This window comes from Gadus morhua, chromosome 15 (genome assembly GCF_902167405.1).
Source record: "Gadus morhua chromosome 15, gadMor3.0, whole genome shotgun sequence".
NCBI classification, from domain to species: domain Eukaryota; kingdom Metazoa; phylum Chordata; class Actinopteri; order Gadiformes; family Gadidae; genus Gadus; species Gadus morhua.
The window spans coordinates 19,343,652-19,354,153 of NC_044062.1; the positions used below are offsets into that span (position 1 = coordinate 19,343,652).

Below are 10,502 nucleotides of genomic sequence, written 5' to 3' on the forward strand. Positions count from 1 at the left end.
GCATTTCATTGTACATTTGTCCCGCCAAACGGGACAGAGACAGAGGGGACGGGGGAGGGGGGGGACGGGGGAGGGGGGGGGGGGGGGGGGGGGGGGGTTGGGGGCCAGACAGACATATATGAATAAGACATGGGGCCGGGGACCATAGAGAGAGAGACAGAGAGAATGATCGCACGCCTCTCGTGTGTGGCCCATTTACAACCACAAACATGACACGAGATGAAATGCATGAAGTGTGTTTTATTCACACGGCTTGAGGACCACAAGGCAGCCTAGCCGTGGGGCTTACGAACGCAGGGAATAAGTGTGATAGGTTGCGTAAAAGCACGTCAACAATTGTGGTTATTGAGCGATGGCGTAGACACAGCTCTTCCATGGCGACTCCGAGAGCTTTATCATTTATGCGTCGCATTTAGCCACTTACGTGCACGTGTTTGCGCCGATGACGTTATAAAACATGCAAGACGACAGCTAAGTTGTCAGGGACAGATGGACGGCAGGCGTCTTGTTCCAGGGGAGAAAAAGAAACACCAAAAAGCCTATGCATATACCGTGCAACGGTATATGTTATTTTTTTATTTGTATCTACTGTATGTATTCATTCATTTATAATCCCTCCAAGACAATTTTGTGCTCAAAATATCAGAAGTAAGCCGGTATTTGTAAACGTAAACTCCAAATGCACAGAGAAGAAGAAAGAAGAAGAAAAACATAATTTCTAGACGATTCGAGGCAAGGTGAAAAGATGCTGCGTTGCTTTATGCTTAACAGATATCGACTACTATGCTTCTTCAGAGAAGTAATTCGCAATGCACAAAAACAGAGGTCGTCCTTGTCTAGGAAACTAAGGGAGATCAAAAAAAAGCGTGGCTCTTTTGGTGACATTTAGCACAGTGCTAATGACTCCTCAGAATGGAGATGAGGCTCGCCATTTAAGTGCAACGATGCAAAGTTAATCAACAACCAAGCCCACCGCAGCACTCAATTATCACCTAAGTACCCCGGTGCATTTTTTTCCATTACAAAGACGCTTCAAACTCTGAGACAACGCGTCTCGCCGCTCCTTTCAGAGGCTGCGATGGAATAATCTCAGAGATAGACTTGTCAAGGGGGGGGGTCTGACCCAGGCGCTGACCTGTTCCAGGGCAGCGGTTCGACGGACTACCAGAGCCACTACCTTGGGACCAGGTTTCAAGAGCACAGTGACGGCTGTGGAATAATAAGTGGATCGTTTTTTTTTTGTTTAGGTCTGAGAGAGCCACCGGGTCGGACCATGAGGCGGGGACTGGCAGCAGTGACACCGTTTTTGGAACCGGCAGCATTAGGATTCTGCCCGTGTTTCTCTCTCTCTCTCTCTCTCTCTCTCTCTCTCTCTCTCTCTCTCTCTCTCCCTCTCGCTTTGGGCAGCCATAGCCAATCTAGATACCCAGATCCACGTGTACACCAACAGAGTGGAGTGTTGTTATGTGTTTATAGATGTCAGCACCCTTGATAGCAAGAATGCAACATCTCTCTCTCCATTAAGAGCAACAATGTGTCTGTCTCACTCTCGCTCTCCCTCTTGCCTCTCTCTTGCTTTTTGTCTGTCTGTCTGTCTGTCTGTCTGTCTGTCTGTCTGTCTGTCTGTCTGTCTGTCTGTCTTTCTGTCTGTCTGTCTGTCTGTCTGTCTGTCTGTCTGTCTGTCTGTCTGTCTGTCTGTCTGTCTGTCTGTCTGTCTGTCTGTCTGTCTCTCTCTTTCTCTCTCTCTCCCTCTTTCTCCCTCTCTCTCCCTCTCTGGCTAGCTCTCCTCCAGCTGTCCGCCTTTAACTCTCCCTCTTGGTGGTTTCTCTTTCTCTCCACCACTCCAGCCATAGATGAAGGCTGCAGAAATAGTACATTCTGAGGTTCTTCTGGGGTCCACTGGGCCAACCCGGAGCTGATGCCACTCCAGAAAATAGCAGAACAGAAATACAATATTTGAAGGTTAGCAAGCATAACAAAAGGGATTGCGAATTTGTTTTGTTTCCTGTATTTCTTTTTATTCTGTGCATCTAAAAGCATCTAGGGAATCAAGTGGAAAATGCCATAAAATTATGCTATACATTGAATCTGCAAGCATTGGGAAACACACACACACACACACACACACACACACACACACACACACACACACACACACACACACACACACACACACACACACACACACACTCACACACGAGGACAGTGTCCCCTCACCCTCTTACACACTGCTCTTGAGGCATTCAATGGACCGTCGGACTGAAACAGGCCCACTGGGACGGGGGGATTAACTGGTGAAAGGTAACCCCCCAGTAACACCCCTTACTTAACTGATTAAAGGACTCAAGGGCTTCCACACAGCCAATTGACCAGCTTATGATGGATTAAAGGAGAACCGCAGCCTCATTAAAAGGGGGCATAGGTATACCAAAAACAGCCCCCCACCCCCACCAAAAAAAAATCATCACCTCGATCTGCGTAGACCGGAGGAAGAAGACATTGAGAAGATGCACAAACAGATCCATTACCAAGATGGATGCTGCGTTATGAAAACCAGCGTGGCAATAATAGTGAAAGGCCGGCGTTCCATCACATCCTGAGAGCGACAAGCGACGCCGTGTCGGGAGATGAGCCCGAGGTGGGGGAGCCATGGGTGATGTGTCATCACTCATGGCCGTCCCTTTTAGAAAGGGGCGGCCATGCTTTTTTTCGTTTTCCCCCTCATCTTTTGACCGGCGAGATGGAGACAGCGGAGAGCGGTGCGGGGGTCGGTGACGGATTGTCAAACATGGCCCAGAGAGGAGCGGCGTGCACAGTCTCCTTGGCTCCCCCCTTGGTGAGAGGGTGGACGGGAACGGAAGGGCCACTGCCCGGGGTGGGGGTTTCAGGGGAGGAGGGAGGAGGGAGCAGTGAGGAGGGAGGAAGGAGGAGGGAGAGACACACTTGAAGGGATAGGGGGTGGGGTTTTGGGGGGGGGGCACTCAACAGATTACCACTTCTCTTTCCAGCCCAGGACTGGAAGGTTACCAAGACCTAAATAAACATTCCAAAACCTGGCATGCCTTTTCAACAAAAATAAATTGCCAATTAGGGTGTTCGCGCTTCCTTAACCCCATTAATCCTAACCCTGTTTGAGTGTAGCGTATCACTGCCCCATCCTTAATCCAGTCCAGTGTCACCGAAAACACAAACCAGCGAACCGGCCATGACATCACCGCGGGAACCAGAGCGAGGCAGGACGAGCCACAGCTGTGCGTCACCGCAGGCCTCGCATACCGTCGGAGCTAATGTGTGTCGCGAGCGCTGCAAGGACGCACGCCGCTGAATAAGGACAGACATGACGCAGCACCTCGGCGCGGAGCCGGCCCGAGGTAAACGGCCTGCTCCCTCGTCCTTTGGTTACGTCTTTGCGCTATAACTCTCGTTGCTACGTGTTGGCGGACGTCAAGTTCCGTCGATGCTTTCCGGGATCTTTTCTAGCGCCTCCTTGATCCCGGGTCCGGTAAGAGTTGGTCAGTGATGGATGCATGATACACCCCCTGCTGCACTTCCTGTTCCACCTGGTTGCATCCCCTTCCCCCCCCCCCCCCCCGTCGGTTGTTGTGGTAATGGTTTGTGATAGGTGGTGTTGGTTGTAGCGGAGGAGGTGGAAGAGATAGTGGTGGTGTTGGTGGGTTGTAAGGGTTATGGTGGAAGAGGTGTTAATGATGCTGGTGGTAGTTTGTGGTGGGTGGTGTTGGTCGAGGCGGAAGAGGTGGTGGGTGGTGGTAGTAGTGTTGTTGAGTTGTAGTGGTTGAGGTGTAGGAGGTGGTGTGTGGTGGTAGTAGTGTTGTTGAGTTGTAGTGGTTGAGGTGGAGGAGGTGGTGTGTGGTGGTAGTAGTGTTGTTGAGTTGTAGTGGTTGAGGTGGAGGAGGTGGTGTGTGGTGGTAGTAGTGTTGGTGAGTTGTAGTGGTGGTGGGTGGAGGTGCGAGCAGCAGGCGGTGGTGGACATGGTGGCAGCATTGCGGAGGAAAACAGCAGGAAAAGGTCAACACTTCCTGGCTGTCGCTCAACACCCGGCCTCAGACAGCTTGAGTCCAGGGGCCCACCCGTCGAGCCCCCCACTGGTGCACTTACCCCCCTACCCCACTATTGCCTCCCCTTACCCCACCCACGACATAAGACTTGAAGACTTCCATAACCTTTAATTAGCCACTTGTTGTTTAAGTGGAGCTGAAGACGAAACATGATTGGAGAGGTTATGCACTCGCATATGAGTCAAATGCATCTGATAAGATGCACTTTGGGAACAAGAAGATTGGTTGTCGTTGTTCAAGATTTTTACAGAGTAGTAGTAGAGTATAGTTATATATCGGTACAGCTTTAAATAAATCTGTTACACGATCATGTCTGGAAAAAAATGATGCAATGAAAAACGACATAAACCATGAATAAATATCTATTTATTTATGGTTTAGATTGCATGTGGCAACCTAAATAATGAATGTGTGAATCCCAACAGACGTTGAACACCATTTATATATTTAACATTAGTGAGTCAAACATGATCCAATGTTCACTGCTTGTTGTTTTTCAGAAAAGGGTTTCAGAAAGGATTCATAAAGACGATGGGGAGGTTTTTTACAAACTACAGGTGACGGACATAAAGAAATATACGTACGGAAGTCCAGAGCGAACCACTAAAATTAAATCATTTTCCCATTAAGTTTGCAGTCACAGATATATATATAGAGCATCATTCTCATGTTGTGCTGATAGAAATCGCTTTCGGAAAAAACAAATGCCATAATCAACAACTTATCGCCTTTCTATGATTTATCAGTTGCTTCAGGCAGAGACGTAAGATGCAGAGATGCTACCTTTCCAGTCAAGAGGACTCCACGTTTAGAGACAGCCCCCTTCACTTATCTAAAGCCCCTCTGCACCAGTCCAGTGTTTATCTCTTCTTTCTAACAGATTGTGATCATTGAGGCTCCACCGTCTCTTACTCAATGCTTCCACCTAGCTCTTCAGTCATGGATGACACCATCTTTAAACGACTGCCTTGCAGGAGGCCCACATTTTAGACTTCACCTTTCTCGTAAACACGATTTATCTTCCGACATGAACTCCCTCTGCGTGAACATCACTTCCACAACATCGCAGCGGCAATAAACTCAGACGTTAAAATCAGTAACACTTAATCGGTTGACTTATGATATGAATATCATTCAAAGAATACAAATGGTTATTAATGGACCCAGATTTGTTTTTTATTTCTTTGTCCATTGCTCCTTCACCGATCATAAACCTTAAATGTCAAGTGACTGGGCGCTTTGTACGTGTGTGTGCGTGCGCGTGTGTATGTATGTGTGTGTGTGTGTGTGTCTATGTGTGTGTGTGTGTGTATGTGTGTGTGTGTGTGTGTGTGTGTGTGTGTGTGTGTGTGTGTGTGTGTGTGTGTGTGTGTGTGTGTGTGTGTGTGTGTGTGTGTGTGTGTGTGTGTGTGTGTGTGTGTGTGTGTGTGTTCCGTGGCCCCAAGAAATGACACCTCACAGCAGGGTCAATCAATGGTAAACCAAAGAAGCCATAGAATCATAGATCGCTTACCTTCTTGCACTGCCTGGAAGGGGTTATTCGGCTCAATATGTTTTACAGAATGGGTGATTTTCTCGCTCTGGAGAATGTCATCATTCAGACTGAGGTCCGAAATGGCCAGCTGGAAGATTTCCTCATCTCTCGGGGCATTCCCCTCAAAGATGGCGCCTGAGGAATTCAAATGATCACAGTGGTTATTAATAGGAACATGAGGTTTAATTTCATCTGCGTGGGACGGCCTGAGACAAAAGGGAATGTTGTTGGTTTTAGCTGCGCTGAACTGCAGAGCTGACTGCTCTATCAATGTATTGAGTAACAGCTGGTCCATGAAAGCTGTCCAATGGAGAAGGATAAATGAAGTCACACCGTTTTAAACATCGTCATTTAATATGTTGTATGACACTATGACATAGGGGTAGAGATTGAATTGGGTTGCAAGGAATTAGCACTTATAGACTTTTCAGCACCACGGACAGCGTCTTTCTGTCCATCGATCTTAAAAAGAATGAGAAAAAAAGGAAAACGGGAGACACCAGTTTGGAGACATGATGATGGGTGGTCATGGTCCTTCGGGACCCTGGATAATTTTATTTTGACCGGGTCCAACCTTATATTATCAGCACGAGCACCTGCTGCTCGTCCGACTGTTGCAGTAAATTGTGCGTGCAGAAAGATTGCATTGCTCGGAACGTCGTGACGTGTGTATGTGTGTGTGCGTGCGTGTGTGCGTGCGCATGTGCGTGCGTACGTGCGTGTTTGTGTATTTGTGTGTGTGTGTGTGTGTGTGTGTGTGTGTGTGTGTGTGTGTGTGTGTGTGCGTGTGTGTGTGTGTGTGTGTGTGTGTGTGTGTGTGTGTGTGTGTGTGCGCGCGCGTCTGTGTGTGTGTGTGTGTGTGTGTGTGTGTGTGTGTGTGTGTGTGTGTGTGTGTGTGTGTGTGTGTGTGTGTGTACGATCTTCGTGCGCAAGTGTGTGTTTGAGCGTGCGTGCGTGCGTATACATGCCAGTGGTGCGTAAACGCGCACGTGGGTTAATATAATTACAGACACACATAAATACCAGCCTAATACACTGCGCGCGAAGTCTTTATTTTCTGCGGTCGTGCATGTGCGCAGTCCAGATATGAAGACGGGCGTAGATAAGGGTGGATAGGTATTTCCCATTTCATTTTCTATTTTCCATTTTCCACCTCGACACTCGGACACCTGACATGCATGTTGAAAGGTGGGAGGAGAATCCTCGAGAAGGTGACCTGTAGGGGGATGCTTCGAGAGGTCTATGCAGGCTGGTATACAAAAGGTCTCTATGCCTTCTGCATGTCTATCCCCCCCCCCAAAAAAAAAACACCCCCTCCCGTTGAAACCCCCTCGGTGGGTATTGACATTGCGATCACGTTCCGGGGAAAGTTGAGGCGTTGTGGTGGGCTGAGGGGGGAGAGGAGGCGCTCGGCTTCAGGCTTTACCCGACGCTTTCCACTGGCCAAATTCATCTCATTTTCCCCAAACGTCTCCCACCAAAGCCCCGCGCGTCGTTGCGCTCGGTGCGTTAAGACACACACTGACACGAGACGGCCTTATAAAAAGAAACCTAGTGAGAAAGTGGGACATTTAAAATCGTAATAACTCGTATCATAGATAATAGAGGTCAACGGCATCGGTTTTAAACCGGCTTACATTTCATAACTCGGAGTTAAAAGTTACACCACAAGACGAAAGTCGAACGTATCCCGGACCCATCACCGCGTCTCTGCCGGTGCGTCGCTCCACAATACACGGTGGACACACAAACACCGCTGTAGTCAAAGCCGCTGATCATCATGCCGTAGGACTCTTACCGATGTGTATGATGGAGTCCGCTCGGGCAGAACGGCATTGCAACATCCACAGGGAGAGGCAAACGACCAGCAACTCCATCTCAGCTCAGAGTCCGAACGGATAGAAGCTCATCCGAGCCGCGCGGTGCGTCGTCCTCCCGCTGGTCCACACGGAGCGCAGCACGCAAACACACCACAGCCGCGCGTCGCCAACGCATGCACAACGACCCACACACACACAAGGAGGCTTATAAAGCCGGATTCAACCTATACTATCAGCCGCTATTCGATCACCGGGAGGAAAAACAAAATAGATCTAGCGAGAGGACCCGATTGAACCGCCGAAAAAAGCGAGGTGTGACTAAAAAGAGGTAGGAGGAGGGAGACACACACACACACACACACACACACGGTCGGGACTCGACTTTGGATTCAAATGACAGGTAGCACAAGTGTGCTCCCCTCTCGCCTCTCTCTCTCTCTCTCTCTCTCTCTCTCTCTCTCTCTCTCTCTCTCTCTCTCTCTCTCTCTCTCTCTCTCTCTCTCTCTCTCTCTCTCTCTCTCTCTCACTCTCTCTCTCTCTCTCTCTCTCTCTCTCTCTCTCTCTCTCTCTCTCTCTCTCTCTCTCTCTCTCTCTCTCTCTCTCTCTCTCACACACACACACACACACACACACACACACACACACACACACACACACACACCCCGGCGTTCAGTTTCTAAAGCAGAGGAAGCAGAAGCAGAGAAATGCAGAGGAAGGGACACCCTCGGCTCGGACTGCGCTCTCAGAGACTCCGCACTCCCTCGGTCTCATCTGGAGCCACGTGACTGCAGAATCCCCACGACTCGGGGTCTCTCGATAGCTGCCTTGCAGGAATGGACTTTCCGCGGGGGAGGTATGATCACTCTGTCGGAGCGCAAGTTGCCATGCATTACGTAGACGAAGCTGCCCTCACCGGTAAGGATGCGATACATTCAACATGAAGCGTGGTGCAAATGCAAGTTTACTCCAAACTATGACGGTTTTTTTGGGGCGTTGCAAAAACGATACTCGACATGCAAGGTGTAAAGTCTCGTTTTTAGTGCGAGAGTTCATGCTTCCCCTTTTCTTTTCTTTTTCTTTTTATTGCAAACGGACCGCAACTCGTGTCAGCCGGACGGATGTACTACCATCAACGTAAGAGCTTCACGGCTCCTGCAACAACAATGTGATGAGAGAGAGAGAGTGTGTGTCCTCCTGTCAGAAAACGTCCGAGAGACACCAAGACGCATCGGGTCTTTTACGCGACCATTTTGTGCAGGAGCAAAAAATAACGAAAAATGGGGGGAGTTCTGGAAAGAACAATTCGCCAAACTACAATCGGTGATGTTTCTGTGAGCGGCTCATCTCATGCATTGATCAGCATGTCAAGAGGCTGAAGACAACTAACTGACGGCGTTTTTGCCTTTGTTTGCTGCAGGAACGGTGTAGCCCCTCGCTGCTTTAACTAAGTGTGTGTGTGTGTGTGTGAGTGTGTGTGTGTGTGTGTGTGTGTGTGTGTGTGTGTGTGTGTGTGTGTGTGTGTGTGTGTGTGTGTGTGTGTGTGTGTGTGTGTGTGTGTGTGTGTGTGTGTGTGTGTGTGTGTGTGTGTGTGTGTGTGTGTGTGTGTGTGTGGAAAAGCTATTGCTGATACGTGATGTTTTGTATGAAAAGTCGTCCCTTTCTGCACAAGGCTGCAGGCTGATCGTGGGGGAAAATACGATGCAGCACGATAGGCATAATCTTACAATTAAAGGATATTTCTTGTGACTGTGACTAAACGGAAATATCTCTTAATTGTTGGGTTAGGTCTAACTTTCAGCACCACGGGGGTGGACAGCGCCTCGGCCAGAGCGACACAAACTCGCCTTCGATTGCTTGTAACACTGTTGTTTGTCTTGCAAATTAAAGATTTTGCGATCAGCCAACATGAGGCTAAGATGAATCCTGTTTTATTTAACTGTATAATGTTGCACATACGGGGGGGGGGGGGGGGGGGGGGGGGTCAGTGAAAAGCCATGAGGTATGCGAGTGAATGAGTACATTTCATGTTTAACGTTAAAACGCATGAATCGTAAAAAGAGATGTTTACCACGAGCAAAACAATAGGAAGCAAAGGTTCACGTATTGGCCACTGGAAGTTGCCTCGGTAGCATGTAGCCCGGTCCAGGAGGTTAATTTATGCAAGAAAAGGACAAGCTTGAAAGTGGGCAGCAACAAGGCAGCGACAATGTAGCAACAAGGCAGCAACAAGGTTCAACGGAGGGCATCCATGGGAAACTCCGGAAAACAAAAGGTAAAAATAACCCAAGTTGCAGCAAAGACAGAGGACTGAAAAGGGCTGATGATTCACTGCAGAGAGCCTAGGGAGTTAAGTCGGCTAACTGGTCCACATCATAGGTGCCAGCTATCTTTCTCATTAGAGGGAAAGCCAGGGTTTTGTTTGGTTTATCCTTCTGCTCTTCTGTTGTGGACCGCTGCCAAGTCGTTAGTTCCACACAGGGACTGAAAAAAAACAAGGAGCCTATTGTTCCTTGACAAAAACCCAGCAAGACTAAGCCAATAAAGAATTCTCATTTAAACTTTTCACTCCAGTCACCTTTTGTACATTTTTAAAAATTACATATTTTTTACTTAGATGCCAAATCATCAACATCAACTCCTGGACAAGGGGCCGTGAATGCTAATATGATAAATAATTATCGGACTCCATTTATCATAATTTAATTAAATATTATCGTTGTACGTATAATGCATCATCAATCAGCAGATATAATGCAGATACTGAGATATACGGATGGCATTATTCGTTTTGGCACCATACACCACAGGAATATGGAATAGTAAATCAGCACCATTCAACAGCTTTGTCCACAGTTGAGCCATTGTATTATCTTCAAAATTGCTTCTTTAACTCTGATTATAAGTGATTCAGAGGGTCATGTTTAGGTCTGTCTTGTACTTTGTCTGTACCACTGTTGCCTTCAGTAGGGGGCTTAATATTGACGGCTTGCGGTAGAGTGAGGCTCAAAAGATCAATTTCGGGCACCTGGCATACACACACACATCAAAAATACACAATGTGTACGCATGTCT

General features: G+C 48.2%; 1 protein-coding gene across 1 annotated transcript in view; it reads right to left on the bottom strand.

Annotated features, from left to right (window-relative positions):
• grid1a (glutamate receptor, ionotropic, delta 1a) overlaps positions 1–7,881 on the bottom strand; it is a 236,945-nt gene extending 229,064 nt beyond the window's left edge. The window contains exons 1-2 of the mRNA XM_030378982.1: positions 7,409–7,881; positions 5,590–5,745 (exon numbers count right to left, since the gene is read on the bottom strand). Of these exons, the coding sequence (XP_030234842.1) occupies positions 5,590–5,745; positions 7,409–7,487 (235 nt within the window). The 5' untranslated portion in view covers positions 7,488–7,881. The remainder of the gene's footprint in view (positions 1–5,589; positions 5,746–7,408) is intronic.
• Positions 7,882–10,502: the final 2,621 nt, after the last annotated feature.